We start from the raw sequence: 16799 nt of genomic DNA on the forward strand, positions 1-16799 counted from the left end.
TTTCACTCAATGACAATAAATCCAAATTGCTCTCGGTCTTGAATGACAACCAGAAGCAAATGCCCCACACACTCGACCCCGGGCTCTCCCATGCTCACTGAGGGGGAAATAATGTCAAAAGGAGTGCAAACTGGTGCAGAGGTTAGTAATCCTGTTTTTAAAAAAAACCGAAAGAACTGCGGAAATCAGAAACAAACACGGAAACTGCAGGTGAGCTCAGCTTTTCCAGCAATTTCTATTTTCGTTAATAATCCTGTGATGTTAGTGGTGGGAGGAGAAATGTCAAATTAGTCTGAATAAAAACAAAACACCGACCCGCTCAGTAATTTACAGACAAACGTAGACAGTATTCCCGTGCCGTTTCGGTTCACTCTCACATGGATAAGGAACGAGGTTTGTATTTAACAAAGGTTGGCGGCGATGGGGAAATAAGGTGTCAGTCTCCGCGGCCCCGCTGACTACGAGAGGCCGAGGCTTGGCGGGGCCTAGCGCTCGCTCCTTACCTGCAGCCCCTGCGCCCCCGGGTCCACCCCGGTGTCCAAGACGGCGATCAGTACCCCCCGGCCGTCATAGTCCGGGTAACGGGACAGGAAAGACGCGGCGCCCGTCTCTTTCTTGGGGAGGAGGCCTTGGTAAGGGAAGGCACCGTCCGCATGCAGAGCCATATCGGCTCCCTCAGCCCCGCCGCCCGGAGCTGCGGCTCCCACAGACTGAGCCCGAGCCCGAGCCCCAGCTCGTGCAGGGATCAGCACGGCTCACCCACACACACACACACACACACAGCCTGCTGGCAAGGTCACCCAGACCAGGGCATGGACAACTTACACCACCCCCCAAACACACACACACACACACACACACTGGCTTGTTTCAAATAGAAACCTGCAATCATGTTATTGCAACAAAATAAAGCATCATGTCACTGTCTGAAACGTTACAGTAAACAGAAGGGGAGTCAATGTTTGGCACTGAAACTACTGGCAAAGGGCTCAGCGAGTCTTCCGCAGAACTGCAAATGTTTGGTCTTATCTGCGAGTGTTTGGCATGGAAAGGTTGGCCGTTTAAGAAAGGTCACTGGAGTCATAGAGTCTCACAGCATGGAAACAGACCCTTCCGCCCAGCCAGTCCATTGCCATACACAATCCTAAACTAAGCCCACCTTGCCTGCTCTCAGCCCATTTCCCTCCAAACCTTTCTTATTTCAGTACTTATCCAAATGTCCTTTAAACATTGTAATTGTACCCGTATTCACCACTTCTCCAGGAAGTTTATTCCACATGCAAATCCCTATCTGTGTAAAAAAATGTTTTTTTTTAGAAATCTTTCTCCCCTCACCTTAAAAATGTGTCCCCTAGTCTAGAAATCCCCAATCCTAGGGAAAAGTCAACTCGTGTCCCATTAACTCCACCTAGATCTCTCATTATTTTATAAACTTCTACAAGGTCACCTCTCAACCTCTTATGCTGCAGTGAAGAAAGTCCCAGCCCATACATCAGGTATAGCCAGCATAGACAGAGTGAATCACTAGAAGAGTATAAAAGCAGTAGGAGTATACTTAAGAGGGAAATTATGAGGGCAGAAAGCAGGCATGAGATAGCTTTGGCAAACAGGTTTAAGGAGAATCCTTTAAGAACAAAAGGGTAACTAGGGAGAGAATAAGGCCCTTTAAAGATCAGCAAGGCCACCTATGTGTATAATCACAAGATGGGGGAGATACTGAACAAGTATTTTGTATCAGTGTTTACTGTAGAGAAGGGTATAGAAGATAGAGAATGTGGGGAAATAAATAGCAATATCTTGAAAAATGTCTATATTGCAGAGGAGCAGGTCCTGAATGTCCTAATAGACATAACTCAAAGCTTTCCATTCCTGGCAACCTCCTGGTAAATCTTTTCTGAACCCTCTCCAATTTAATAATATCCTTCCTATAGCAGAGCAACCAGAACTGCACACAGTTTATTGAGAAGCAACAGTTTACATTTGGTACATTCACTAATTGGACAAAGAAAAGAAATCAAGTCGGTCTCATATCACATCACCAAATCCAGTATTGTCTGTCCCCTAGTGGGCTTTACCACAAGCTGCTCCGAAAAACCCATCTTGTAGACATGAATTCCTTTCCTTGGGATCTGCTACCAGCCTGATTTCCCAGTCCAACTGCATATTGAAGTGCCCCCATGATTAATATAATTGTGCCTTTCTTACATGCCTTTCCTAGCCTTTGATTTATTTTTATTCCACACATTCTGACTACCGCTGGGCAGCCTTTACATAACTCCCATCAAGGTCTTTTATTCTTTGTGGTTCCTCAAATCTACCCACACAGATTCTATACCTTCTGACCCTGTATCACTACTTGCTTTCAAATTTAATTTCATTTCTTATATACAAAACAACCCCAGCCCCTCTGCCTGCCCTTTCAATAGGAATCCTTCGAAGTTTAGTTCTCAGCCCTGATTACCTTGCAGCTATATCTCTGTGGTACCTACAACATTGTACCCACCAATTTCAATCTGCAACACTTGCCCACACACCACCTCCCTCACCTCCATCCAGGGCCCTAAACAGTCCTTGCAGGTGAGACAGAGCTGCACCTGCATCTCCAACCTAGTCTATTGCAACTGGTCCTCCTGATATGGTCTTCTCTACATCAATGAAACCAAATGTAGACTAGGTGACCATTTCACCGAGCATCTGCACCTGGCACATAATGGCCAACTTAACCTCTCGGTCACTGTCCATTTCAACTCCTCACTCACTTCCCCTCCAACATGTCTGTCCTTGGCTTCCTCCAGTGTCACAGCAACTCGGAACACAGATTTGAGGAACAACACCTTATCTTCCACCTAGGCACCCCACAGCTCAGAGGTCTCAACATTGTGTTCTCCAATTTCAAATAACCCTTCCAGCCCCACCTCCTCTCTTCCAGCCACCAACCAGATTCATCCCTCCCATCAACCAACCAGGTCATGCCTACTACCAGTGTCCATTTATAGCACCATTCCACTTCCACTCCTTCCTTTATCTGCAGCTCTGTATACCCCTACGTCCAGTCCTGAAGAGGGTAATACCCAAAACGTTGACTCTTTTCTTCCAAAATCTGCCTGGCTTGTTGTGTTCTTCCAGCCTCCTGTTTGTCTTCCTGATAGACATGGCCTGAGGTATTTCTGGGATGCATCGACTTCAAACATGGTGGGTTTGAAAGGATCATAACATTGAAGACCACACCTTCTGGACAATAAAGTGATTTTCAAGAGAGTGAAAGATATGTTGGTGATCTTTCTGCCACATGTTTGATATTCCGTTGTGGTGTACATTTTACAGCAGATACTTCCATTGCAAAAGTAAACTATACAGTAATTTAAAAATAAGTTGAATAAACTGAGACTATCTTTAATTTCGGGTTTAATCATTGTTTGTATATTTCCTAATTGGTGGGATTAGTTCTAATGCTGTTTTGAAGAATAAACCTGAAGAAGTTATTTAAGTTATGTTTCTTGCTGCTGTCCATGAATTGATGAAAGTTGGTCATGCTGATGTTTGCTTTTGTGGAGAACTGCAATCTAATTTACAATGTAGAGATAACCTGATATTCTCTCCAGTATGATCTAAATGCTGTTGGAATATATCCTGGCTATCTGAGTGATAATCTGAAGGAAAAAAGTCAGTATCTACCAAAAAGTGCTCTGAACATTGGCGTCTCAAGTCGCACGGCGCCAGGTTATAGTCCAACAGATCTATTTGGAGTCACAAGCTTTTAGGGTGCTGCTCCTTTGTTGGTGGAGTAAATGTCAGTTCCTGTGACTCTAGGGAATGATGTATGGACATGTCCATTCTTTCATCAAGCTTGGGAAAAATGTACTGTGCTGGACACTTGAGATTAAGCTCCTCCAGGGTGGGAGTATGTACATCTTTTTGGAATAATTCATTCGTCTTGGATCTAAGCATGTACATCTCTCTTCAAATCAAAAACATTGGAGTGGCACCAATTATTGTGAATGTTGCTGTGTGCTTTGTACCATGGAATCCAGTTCCAGTTTGAATTTATCCTGAATATAAACACTGCAGTAATGAAGAGAACTGACAGTAAGTTGAGCATCATTTTTCAGATGTAATACTGCGTCATTTTTACAGCTACCAATAGAATCAAATCAGTTGACTATTCTATAGCCAGGTCATAAATAAACTCAATGCTCCTGTTGTCTATACTTTGGACAGGTTTTATGCAAAAATATTTTGCTTGGGTACTATCTTGTGTGACAAATGAAAGAGTAAGTCGACTTGCCATTCAACACAATTTTATTTACAAAGTACACTAAAGACATAAAAGGAGGCATTTCGTTAATATTGTCTGTGACACTGCTCTGTCACAATAAAATTCCCAATTCTTACATTGATTACTGTATCAGTTGCAACTTTAAATCTTTGTCACAATCCTTATCTAAACTACGACTAGCTACCAAACTAGGTCCTATCAGGCCTGGATGCTCAAAGGATGCCCAATCTGGTTTCAGATATAGGCCAGAACTAGAACAGTTATCTGGCCACAAATTGAACATGTACTTTGCATCAGTCTTCACTGTAGAGGATACAAGTAACATCCCACCAACAACCTCGTAAAGAGGACCCGAACTACTTACTCACTGTACAAACCTCATGTTGTCAAAGAGTGCATCAAAGCCATCCAATGATCTAACTATGACATCAAAGAAAGGTGCCTTGTCCTCACTGTATGGATGTGAACTGACCAAGGTGCACAGAAGTGATGTCCCTTTATGCCTGACGTTATCTATGACTGGTTATATATAACATGAATTGGTCACATAGTTGGGCAATTGCTAAAATCAGTTTTGAGCAAATATTTGACCCATTTATAAGGACCTACAGGACTGCGTACCAATATAAATGTTGTGTCCATGAGGTCATTTGAAACTGCCAGTTTGTAACTGAATGTACCATTTGTACTGCAACACTATACCAGTGTACCAGACCTGCTAGGATTGTCAAAATTAGAATTAATTAAATAGAACATAGAACATTACAGCACAGTACAGGCCCTTCGGCCCTCGATGTTGTGCCGACCTGTCATACCGATCTCAAGCCCATCTAACCTACACTATTCCATGTACGTCGATATGCTTATCCAATGATGACTTAAATGTCCCTAAAGGTGGCGAATCTACTACCGTTGCAGGCAAAGCGTTCCATTCCCTTACTACTCTCTGAGTAAAGAAACTAACTCTGACATCTGTCCGATATCTTTTCCCCCTCAATTTAAAGCTATGTCCCCTCGTGCTCGCCGTCACCATCCTAGGAAAAAGGCTCTCCCCATCCACCCTATCTAACCCTCTGATTATTTTATATGTTTCAATTAATGTACAAACTCAGCAACTGCGGCTTGAGTGTTAAAAGATGAAGAGTCGTTTCGACCTGCAGTGTTAGCTTGTTTTCTCTGTATAGATGCTGCCTGATCGACTACGATTTCCAGCATTTTATTCCAGTATAGATTCCGGTATCTGCAGTAATTTGTTCCTATTTTGTACGCCCAAATAGATGGTGTTGCCACCTGACTACAGTTCTCATTAACAACTCTGTGAAGTTCCATGAGATCTGTGCCTTTGATTGAATAACACTTAAACTCTTATCCCTTGTATATTTTTGATGGCTGATATGGCTCCAGCCTGCATTCAAATTGAGAGGAGTTAAAAGAGCTCTGTTCTAGAGATATCAGAGATAATAGGAACTGCAGATGCTGGAGAATCCAAGATAATAAAATGTGAGGCTGGATGAACACAGCAGGCCAAGCAGCATCTCAGGAGCACAAAAGCTGACGTTTCGGGCCTAGACCCTTCATCAGAGAGGGGGATGGGGTGAGGGTTCTGGAATAAATAGGGAGGGGGAGGCAGACCGAAGATGGAGAGAAAAGAAGATAGGTGGGGAGGGAGGGAGGGGAAAGGTCAGTCCAGGGAAGACAGAAAGGTCAAGGAGGTGGGATGAGGTTAGTAGGTAGATGGGGGTGCGGCTTGGGGTGGGAGGAAGGGATGGGTGAGAGGAAGAACAGGTTAGGGAGGCAGAGACAGGCTGGACTGGTTTTGGGATGCAGTGGGTGGAGGGGAAGAGCTGGGCTGGTTGTGTGGTGCAGTGGAGGGAGGGGACGAACTGGGCTGGTTTTGGGATGCAGTTGGGGAAGGGGAGATTTTGAAACTGGTGAAGTCCACATTGATACCATTAGGCTGCAGGGTTCCCAGGCGGAAATTGAGTTGCTGTTCCTGCAACCTTCGGGTGGCATCATTGTGGCACTGCAGGAGGCCCATGATGGACATGTTCTAGAGATATTGCTTGTTCTCTCTACTGCCTAATGTAAACCTACCTTCACTAGTTCACACAAGAGATCTCCACAATTCTATGCATTGTAGGAATGGCTTTATTAGTAAAATCATAAATAGAGTCTGTGTGTTCCTAACCATGCAATTCTGATGCTGAAATAGGGCATATCAATGCCATCCTGCAAAATAATGACAAGACTTGGAATGACCTTGCAGAAGTTTATGAAATCATGAGGGACATGGATAGGGTAAATAGACAACATGGTCTTTTTCCCAGGGTGGAGGAGTCCAAAACTACAGGGCATAGGTTTAAGGTGAGAGGGGAAAGCTTTAAAAGTGACCCAAGGAGCAACGTTTTCACGCAGAGGGTGGTGCGTGTATGGTATGAACTGCCAGAGGAAGTGGTGAAGGCTGGTACAATTACAACATTTAAAAGGCATCTGGATAGGTATATGAATAGGAAGGGTTTAGGGGGATATGGGCCAAATGCCAGCAAATGGGACTAGCTTAATTTAAGATATTTGGTTGGCATAGACAGACTGGACTGAAGGGTCTGTTTCCATGCTGTACAGCTCTGTGACTCTAATCAGATCATTTCTCACTGTTTATCATGGAAATTCATGAATATTCTTAAGGCCACTTTTGTTTGTAAAATGTGTCTCATATATCTCAGATAAACTGATCAGCAGGTATGCAGTAGCAACATGAGTTTTGTTCACCATTTTCAAGATGATGCTATGACACTAAACAAAAAATGGCCTAGCATACAATTGAATAATGTAGTATATCAATTTCAGTGCCAATGTGGTGCAAAGCATGTAGACTTTTGTTATGACATGGTGACAGCAAGCCAAATCAAATCAGCCTTCGTACCCCTAAATTCGCAACATAGTAAAATTAATACCTGCAATGACCCTTAAAATTGACCCCAATAGTTCTGAAACAGACTTCATGAATAATCTATACCAGACATCAAATTTATACTTGAACAAAAATTAACAATTTATTATTAATACTGTAACTTTAGCAAATCAAAACTAGACAAAGTAATCTAATTAATGTCTCTAATTGAAATCCAATTGTTGTAGGGAGAAATATCAAACAGCAGTCTTGAGTTCTACATTCAGCAAGACAAGTGATCTTTATTCAGAGTTCTTTTACAACACGTATGGGAGAGGCCAGAGACTGCTTGGACTCTGGCTTTCACATGAGGCCCAGTTGTCCTCTTAAATACAGCTTAGATCAGAGGAGAGGTCAGTGATGCTATGACTTTCCCCAGATAAATACACGTTAATACCTTTCATGTTACAATAATTATTTGCAACATCAATCTCATTGTTACCCACATCTCCCTAATCTATACATCCAATCCTGTAAACATATGATCAATGGTGGACAACTCTATGGACAGCCCTAGGTCCTCCAATAATCTCATGATATTTACCAGATATCTCCACCATCTCTCTTTGAGATGCCACAATGGTTCTGACAGTTATACTCCTTCTCAGACATTTACCAGCTGAACCACATTATTTGCCAATAGCCTAAATACTTACTTGTATGACCATGAACTCTTCCAAATTCCCTACTAACTTTCATACAGAAGATTGGGAAAGAAAGTAATTTCTACCAACAGTGACAAAGTTATGAAAATAAAATTAATCTAATATGTCTACAATTCTGTGACATGGCTAACAAATTGGCAACAGCCCCTCTCTCACCTCAGCCTGAGAGATCAAACAAACAGTCCTTCTGAATTGCAGTTTCAATTACAATCCCCACTATTCTTATAAGTCAGTTTTAAAACGGAGTTTAGTTCTTGAATTACCTTTTTACTGTTTCTGCTCGAAACACTTTCCATTACTAATTAAAGTATTAATTTGAATTCCACTGATGAGAGCAAAATTCAATCACTTTACAGCTTTACCATATCATTAAACAAAATTTACATAGGTTCCACAAATAATTCGGGGATATAACCTCATCTTCACTCTGTATTTTGTAATCTGTCTCTCTGTCACTCTTCTCCTAATCTTTCAATGTTAAGAATCTGCACTTAATCTACAAATTTTTATCTTTTGCTCTCTTAGATATTGTCCATTCACACCATTTGTTGCTCCATCTCTTTGCTATTGAGGAGGTCTCTTTATGCTGTCCACAGTTGACTGCTCATAATCTGCAACTAAATCTCTGTATGGATGTTTGTGGATTGCATTTCATCATGTTCATATTGAGATGTTCACTATGTAATGACAATTACGCAGAGTCGAGATTAGTGTGGGATCATACCTTTCCCTCTACTTTTTACTAAATGACAAACTTGGCTTAACTAGGCCTTTCAAAAATGCCCTTTATTAATATTTTTAAGTAACTCTGTGTGGAGACCAAAGTCTGGCTGCAAACATCTGCTATGTGTAACTGCCAACCCCTTTTGGCTATCTTGTGTAAGCTAAAAAGCCACAGACAGCCATCTTGTCAACTTGTATCATGGACCACTACAACACCAGTCTTCTTTGAACATAGTCCCACTCATACATTGACAGATACAGGTAAAGGATAAATTGAAAGAAAAGAATAAAAGAAATGTAAATGGTCAGTTCACTTATGTAGCTTCAATGACATGCAGTATCACAGGTCGATGACATTGGATTTTGCTTAATTTCTGAAGACACTAGTCAATACAAACAGCATCCTGTAGGTTCTGTATAATATTCATGTATTTTGTAAAGCTGGGGTTCTATCTTCTGCACTTACAATAAGGTGATAACAGGAAGATAACTAGAGAGCAACCAAAATGCTTCACGGCAGCTTTCACAATTATGGCCTTTCTGTCTAAAAAGACAGACCAAATTTTGGTTTCTGTTTTTTTTCAATATTCTGTTTGAAAGGTCAGCATTGGCCCCTCTGTGATGGCCCTTTTTAACATCCAGACTTGTGCCAGCTTTTGTGCATAACGCATCTCTGGAGCTGAATCAACTACAGTGTTCTTTGAACAATAATCAACCTGCCAGAAATATCATCAGGCCAGGTCCCATCACAAACATCAGTTTGCCTGTTCTTTCTTTCTCTAAGAAAAAAATAAGTTGCTGCTCACAGCCAAAGGTCACTGTCAATTCACAGCTCACAGTTTCAACCAGAACTGAGAATAAAAATAAAATAATAAAGGTCCTATAGATACCAAAGGTTGAGAGATATCAAACAACACATCCTTTACGCTGTTTGCACTTACATGATAAATGTACTGTTGTTTTTTTGAGGACAGTTGATAATAGGGAGGCACTGCGTATGATTTACTTGGACTTACAGCCTTTTGATAAGGTCCCACCTAAGAGATTAGTGTGGAAAATTAAAGTTCATGAGATTTAGGCTGGTGTACTGACATGAATTGAGAGCTGGTTGGCACGAGATTAAAAGAAAACTGGGAATAAATGGGTCTTCTTAGAAGGGTCAGGCAGTGACTAGTAGGATAGTACAGAGATCAGTGCTTGGGCCTCAGCAATTCAGTATGTTACAATATGTTGCAAATTTGGGATAGTAATTGTGGATTGGAAGGCAGGATGTTAGAATTTAATTGTAGAATGATAGGGGGACTAGTCTGTGGTCCCTTTAAAAAGTGTGTTTTTCTAGGCTTGGAGATTAGAAAAATGTCTGTAGGCAGCAGCACATGCACAGAGCATTCTTGAAACTGAAACACTGTAGCAAAAAAAATATATTGTCAGCATGCAAAACAGCATTTTTACCGTGGCAATAGGTTTTTGAATTTTGCCAATTGATTTCAACCAGGCCCTACATACCAAAACCCAATTACATTTAAATCTGATGATTTTGACAACCTCGGACCACTCCTATTCTAAGAAATTAATAGGCCATTAAAGGTATACAAGAAGAGGGCATTTGAAAATTGGTGTGAAAGCAGCTCTCAATAGCCATCAGCTCTAAAGGAAAGAAAAATCACTGGCTCTCACTGAAGTTTCTACGCTTTTAGAATATACACCATCTAAATAAAGATCCTTCAGCACTCATTTGCTTTTATTCTCGACAAAGAATTCAACCGTGGAAGGCATTCCTGACATGAGGACAGACGAGAAGGCAAAGAACATTCCAGAACACTTAACATGGTTGCAATTTCAAGAGAATAAGCTTTAATTTTTTAAAATTAATTTGGTTTATGTAAGTGGTATTCATATCTATTGGAACAGCATACCAATAGAATGTTGTTTTACTTGGGAATAATTAGTAGTTAAAGGGGAAATGTTTAGTTTGTTAGTATTCTGTTAACTTTTTCACCGTTAAATAAATAATTTGTTACTTGTGGATTATAGAGTGACTATCAGGAGTTCATTTCATTTAACCTCTCCTTTGTAACAGTTTGAGGAGGGTAGGAGGCAGATTATACCAATTTTCACACTTCCTTATGAAGTGAAGTGAGCTTCTCTGGCTGTTTGGTTTTAGTTACCTGAGTGGTCTCAACCTCCACTTCATAACAAATACATAATGTTACTGATGGAGAAGGCAGCAACAAATGTAATATCTCCAAGCTTTTGGATGACCAAAGCTCTATGGAAGGATGAGCTGTGAGGAGGATGCAGAGATGTGTCAATATGATTTGGGCAAGTTGAATGATTGACCAAATGCACAGCAGGTAAATATAATGTGCATAAATGTGAGGTAAGAGATAAATGTGAGAAATGTGGAAAAGGGGAGGTGCGACAAGACATGGGTGTTCTTATACACCAGTCACTGAAAGTAAGCATGCAGGTGGCGGAGGGCAAATAGTACGTTGGCCTTTATAGCAACTGTAAGTAATCTATGAGCTAGAATAAGGTGAGATCTTAAGAGAAATTTCTGATTTTGTTCAATCCTTATATCATTTTCAATTTCTCTATTTTTGGTTTAAACATCTGCTTTCTGTGATTTTCATCAGTAATTTGTTTGTGTGTTGATGAATACTACACAGAATGGTTCCTGAACATGTAACTCCCTAAGAAACTCCTTATTGATCACCTCTATCTTTAGCCATTTACTATAATCCACAGACCTTGCTTCCCCAATTTAAAAATTATCTCTTCCATTATTTATATTCTCCTAGCTCAAACAGTGGGTTCATTTTAGCTCCAAAGATGAGGGGACTGATTTTTAAACAGCTATTATCCATTCACCTCCTATGTAAGCTTTGTGATTTTTTCAGGGAGTGCTGTATTTTTCACAAATTACTGGAATCCTCTGGACAGCCAGATTACACTTTTCTGCTGGCCTGCTCAGATACTGAAACGTTGTCACATCTCTGTTACTGTTAGCTGCAGTCAGTGACTGTCCTGTTGACCTAGCATTCAGCTTCTGCTACCATCTAGCTCCTGACTGAAGAATATTTCAATATTACTACAAGATTTTAGAATGACTTCTGTCTTTGCTATTGTTTTGCTGCACCATAGGTGATTCTACACAGATATAACTTTCGCTGTTGTGCCTGCTCTGCATTTTAAAGACGTCAAAACTCTCATCAATCATACTGTTCACCAAACCTGGAAATTAGTTTGTTGATGCTCTGACTCATTCCAACATACACTCTCTGTGGCATTTTGCTTAATTTCCAGTTTGTGCAGCAAATGTTCAATCACATGAAAATAAGAGAACCATCATTAGCTCCAAATTGCATTTTAAGTCAGGTTCTATTTAAAAGTGACCCTCAGCGACTTCATCCTATGTTTTTCCCAGGCCCCTTTTGCTACTGTCACTTACCGTCCTCCATTCCCATCACCATCCCAGTGTTTTTCACTTCCCTTTACTCCTTCACTAAATCCAATTGCTGTTCCAAGGGGCAGTTGATGAGAACCAGAGGGTCCGTCAGTGTCGTACTATTCACATACTACCTTTTTACAATATCATCACTTCTGAAACATACCTCAGCCATAAGTGAATCTTCAGTCATGAATCAAGCTGTAACTAAGGCTATAAGGTAGCACCAACAGCAGAGTCACAGGCTCAGTCACTGGAAGTAAGCCTGCAATGGAGCAGATGGTGAAGGTACGAAGACGTTCATAGTAAGAGTACAAGGGAGCTCTTGGTGGTGATGGTGCCCCATGTGGGGATTCCTGGCAGCTACAGACCTGGTGCCTGGACTCTTGGTGATGTCAGATGGCAGTAGACCCAGGGTCTCCTAGGGCACTGGCATCATCATTGCTGTTCCTGGAGTGGAACTCCATGTAGAAGCCCTGGAGCAGTTCTTGAGACTCAATTTGAACTGATGAACTCTTATTTAAGTAAAATGGTGTGAAGCTGGATGAACACAGCAGGCCAAGCAGCATCAGAGGTGCAGGAAAGCTAGACGTTTCTGGTTAAGACCCTTTTTCAGAAATGGGGGGGGGGAAGAGGATTCTGAAATGAATAGGGAGACAGAGGGAGGCGGCTAGAAGATGGATAAAGGAGAAGATAGGGTGAAAGGAGACAGACAGGTCAAAGAGGTGGGGTTAGAGCCAGTGAAGGTGAATGTAGGTGGGGAGTTAGGGAGGGATAGGTCAGTCCAGGGAGGATGGACAGATCAAGGAGGCGGGATGAGATTAGTGGGTAGGAGGTGGGGGTGGGGCTTGAGGTGGGAGGAATGGTTAGGGAAGCGGGGACTAGCTGGGCTGGTTTTGGGTTATGGTCGGGGGAGGGGAGATTTTGAAGCTTGTGAAGTCTTCCACCTCCGCGCTTATTTCTTTAATCTTGAGCCTAACCCTCCCTCTACTGACCCCTTCTCCCGCCTCCAACACACCCCCTCCTCTTGGACACCACCCAAATGCCTCCTACCCTCCCTCGACCTCTTCATCTCTAACTGTCGTCGAGACATCGATCGCCTGAACCTCTCCACCCCTTTCACCCACTCCAACGTCTCCCCCGCAGAACATGCAGCCCTCTGCTCCCTCCACTCCAATCCTAACCTCACCATCAAACCTGTGGACAAGGGAGGTGCAGTTGCAGAATGGGGCAGTAACCTCTACACTGCTGAGACCAGGCATTATCTCAGATTCTCCAGCATCGGCAGTTCCTACTATCTCTTATTTAAGTAATTTCTTTTTGTAACTCAAAATGGTGCTGGATTGGGTGACAAAACACTGTTTACTGTATCTTCAAGATATATGTGGCAATAAATATATCATCCATCATTCAGGAGCTTATTGCAATCGCACAGGACTTGGTGAGGCACCTGCAGTGTTACGTGCAGTTTTGCAATGTTTTGGCAACTCAGGGAGTATAATAAAGATTTAACAGACTGATTCTTGGCAGGACTGACATGCAAAAAGAGACTGAATTCATTAGGACCCTGTTCACTGGAGTTTAGAAGACAGGGGATCTCACAGAAACTTATAAAACTCAAGCAGGACCAGACAGAATAAACAGAGGAAGGGTGTTTCCGATTACCAAAGTGTCCAGAACCTGGAGTTGGCCATTTAGGATTAAGATGAGAAGAAATTTATTCACCACAGAAAGTGATTGAAGTCCAAACAGTGAATATTTACAAGCAGAAGTTAGATATAGTTCTTTGGGCTGAAGGGATCATCAGTTATGGAAAGCCAGAGCAGGGCACCGAATTGGATGTTCAGGCATGATCAGACTGAATGGTGAAGCAGCTTGAAGGGCTGAATGGCCTCCTCATACTTCTAGTTTCTGTTTGTATTTACCCAAACAGCTGATGCATGCAAATCTCAAAACAGTGACATTAGCTATAATTCCATAATTCGACAACATTTGGTAAGAATTATGCTGACAACCAATGACTGGCAGATTGGCTTACAGCGTGGCACATTTCAACATATTCAAAATGGTATACATTAATACATAAGGCCCTGTGTTTGCAGACAGAGAATCACAGGCGGAGACTATCTATTTCAACTTTACAAAATAGACACTGGCCATTCTCTGAATCATCCTCAGGACCATGCCCTCACTGCCTGGCTTCAATTTAAACAAGTTTGGTGGTTAACTGTCATTTATTAACAAACCAATGCTCATGTTGATGCTTCTACCAATCATTTTACACCTGCCAATCAAGCAGCACTCTCAATCAAGAAAAAATGTTGCTCGCTATCACACTGACATTCTGAAAATATCTTGTTAAGTACAAACTGAAAAGCTTTGAAAAAGCATTTCTTTTATCAACAATACTAAAATATTCTGGCTGAATTCACAGCTGGAAATGCATGTTAGATTAAATGAGTGAAGATTTCCCTTCCAATTGAATTTAATCTCTTGTCTTGCTCAAAACTACAGGCTAAATTATGTGAGATGTCAGATTCCCCATCTTGGCTATAAGGCTGAGGTGGGCTGGAGTGTGTCCTAGCCTGGCCCATTTGTCAATATAAAGGCTGCAGGCAGGACATCTGCACTTCTGGATTAGGATGTCATTGGTTCAGATAAACACCAAAAGAACTGCTGGAAATCAGAAACAAAAACAGAAATTGCTGGAAACGCTCAGCAGGTTTGGTAACATCTGTGGAGAGAAATTAAGAGTGAACACTGTCATTCCTCAGACATGGTTCAGACATCTAGTGGTAGCTCTTCAACACTTTCAGATAGAGGCATGTGGTGTTGTAACAGGAAATGGTTCTGTGGTCAGCAGTCTTACCAGGTGCCACGATCTGAGAAGACTTTGGCACTAAGGTTTCAGAGGCCTATGGAGAAGTAGAAGGTGGAGAGGTTATTGGGGTGAGCCCTCACATGGACTCTGTGTTCCAAAGAAGAGAGATCGACTTGTGCCTGCCGTGAGCTCACAGATCATAGCTGTTGGTTTGGCCATTGTTAAGTGCCTCCTTCCCCGCCAGCACAATCCCTGCATTAATTGTTTACTTAGGAACCTTGACTGACTCACTGGTGGACAGACCACCTGATAGCACCTCCACTTCTCCCATAACTGCAGAGGAGGTAGGCTGCAAACTCGCTTTAACAAAACCCCTTGCCTTCAAGCTTGTTGGTGGAAGAATGTAAAATTCTGCCCCATATGCAAGCCTATTAGTCTGTTATTTATTAAGAAAAGTTCACAGATAGCCCTTCAAGAACTTCCATTCATAATAAACAAAATCATTTGGAGGGAGATTAACTGCATGGAGATCAGGTCTTTTCACTTTGCCATTCTGATGTTTATTTAAGCAAGTGAAATGTTACATGTAATGTAACAGAATCATTTCAGCAGGCAATAAGATAGTCATTTGCTTCATTGATGCCTTGTGATTGCAAATTTTACGAAATCCTGCTGATGCAACTGAAAGTCAAAAGAAAAAAAAATGCTTCCTGTTATTAATTTTTCACTTCGGCAAGGAATAAGTGCTTATTTAAGTAAAATTCCACATACATTACCCATCATAGGTTCTCTTACTCCCTCTGTCCTAGTGTACTGTGTGTGACAATAATGGACTCTCACACTGGTAATAGACTAAAACAGAAAAGAAATCAGATAAGTTATTATTTCAAGACCATCATGCAACTCATGTCTGTCAACAAGTTGTATTCAATTCAAATTAATCTTTAGCCTTTGTTAGCATTACCAACACCAGCAGTTTCATTTTATTCTACATAGTATTAAATGGTTCAAAGCAACGTTAAGATGCAAACCAAACACAAGTAAGTACTAAACCATATTTTGATGAGATGTTAAACTGAGATTTCTTCATTTAGCTCAACCCATAGATGTTATCCTACATCTTCCTTGCAAGGCTTAAGGATACAATATTAGTGTGTGCATATGCTCATTACTCTTCCTTATCCCAAAAGTACTCTTTCAGAGAGATAAGAAATGAATTTACAATGCACACTTTCGAAATTCAGAAAAGAATTAAGTATCAAATTGATCTTTTGTTTATTCATCCACAGGTGTGGGCAACACTGGCTAGGCAGCATTTTTTGCCCATCCCTAATTGTCCAGAGGGCAGTTGAGAGTCAATCACTTTCCTGTGGGTTTCGAGTCACATGTTAGCCAGACCAGGTAAGGGTAACAGTTTCTTTCCCTAAAGGACATTAACGAACCAGACGAGTTTTTACCACAATGGTCACAGTCATCGTTAGACTCTTCATTCCAGATTATTACTGCATTCAAATTCTACCATAGCCATTCAAACAATTTTTTTTTCCCTGATGGAGTCACTGTGCCCACAGAGTTAACATCTTAAAATATGAATGCCAGCGCTGAACTATGCTGAGAAAGGAGCAATACTGGTGACACGGGGCAGAATCTTCCATTACGGCGTCTGCTGTCTGTGTTTGTGATTGCTGCTTCACATCTTTGTGCCTGTTATATTTGCTCAAACTACTGAGCTGAACTTATGGCATAAAGACAGGCAGGAAGCTTTCATCCCGGTTACAAAATTTTAGGGTCAAAGATTGCAATACCATATTAAAAAGCACCAGACAGTCCTTTATTCAGTATATGACTGTAGCATCAGTGAAGGCTGTGTCAGTCATTCCCACACAGTTCCAAAGATCTTTCACGGGAGAAAAACA

At 41.4% G+C, this 16799-nt stretch overlaps 2 protein-coding genes and 1 long non-coding RNA gene across 8 annotated transcripts in view; 1 reads left to right on the top strand and 2 right to left on the bottom strand.

Annotated features, from left to right (window-relative positions):
* tpp2 (tripeptidyl peptidase 2) overlaps nucleotides 1–996 on the bottom strand; it is a 110417-nt gene extending 109421 nt beyond the window's left edge. For 2 of the 4 annotated variants that reach the window (XM_048533526.2, XM_048533525.2), the window contains exon 1: nucleotides 504–993. In XM_048533526.2, the coding sequence (XP_048389483.1) occupies nucleotides 504–665 (162 nt within the window). In that variant the 5' untranslated portion in view covers nucleotides 666–993. Of the gene's footprint in view, nucleotides 1–503 lie in introns of all 4 variants that reach the window. The other 2 variants (XM_048533527.2, XM_048533528.2) reach the window with 2 other exon arrangements.
* LOC125453674 (uncharacterized) overlaps nucleotides 1–16799 on the top strand; it is an 18730-nt gene continuing 1931 nt past the window's right edge. The window contains exons 1-2 of one of the 2 annotated variants that reach the window (XR_007247811.1): nucleotides 1–210; nucleotides 16173–16284. This is a non-coding gene — a long non-coding RNA (uncharacterized LOC125453674). The remainder of the gene's footprint in view (nucleotides 211–16172; nucleotides 16285–16799) is intronic. The other variant, XR_007247812.2, reaches the window with a different exon arrangement.
* LOC125453671 (uncharacterized) overlaps nucleotides 15173–16799 on the bottom strand; it is a 15924-nt gene continuing 14297 nt past the window's right edge. The window contains exons 2-3 of one of the 2 annotated variants that reach the window (XM_048533524.2): nucleotides 15660–15735; nucleotides 15173–15564 (exon numbers count right to left, since the gene is read on the bottom strand). In XM_048533524.2, coding sequence (XP_048389481.2) covers nucleotides 15689–15735 — 47 coding nt within the window. In that variant the 3' untranslated portion in view covers nucleotides 15173–15564; nucleotides 15660–15688. Of the gene's footprint in view, nucleotides 15565–15654; nucleotides 15736–16799 lie in introns of both variants that reach the window. The other variant, XM_048533523.2, reaches the window with a different exon arrangement.

The sequence above is a fragment of the Stegostoma tigrinum genome, chromosome 6 (assembly GCF_030684315.1).
Source record: "Stegostoma tigrinum isolate sSteTig4 chromosome 6, sSteTig4.hap1, whole genome shotgun sequence".
In the NCBI taxonomy this organism is placed as follows: domain Eukaryota; kingdom Metazoa; phylum Chordata; class Chondrichthyes; order Orectolobiformes; family Stegostomatidae; genus Stegostoma; species Stegostoma tigrinum.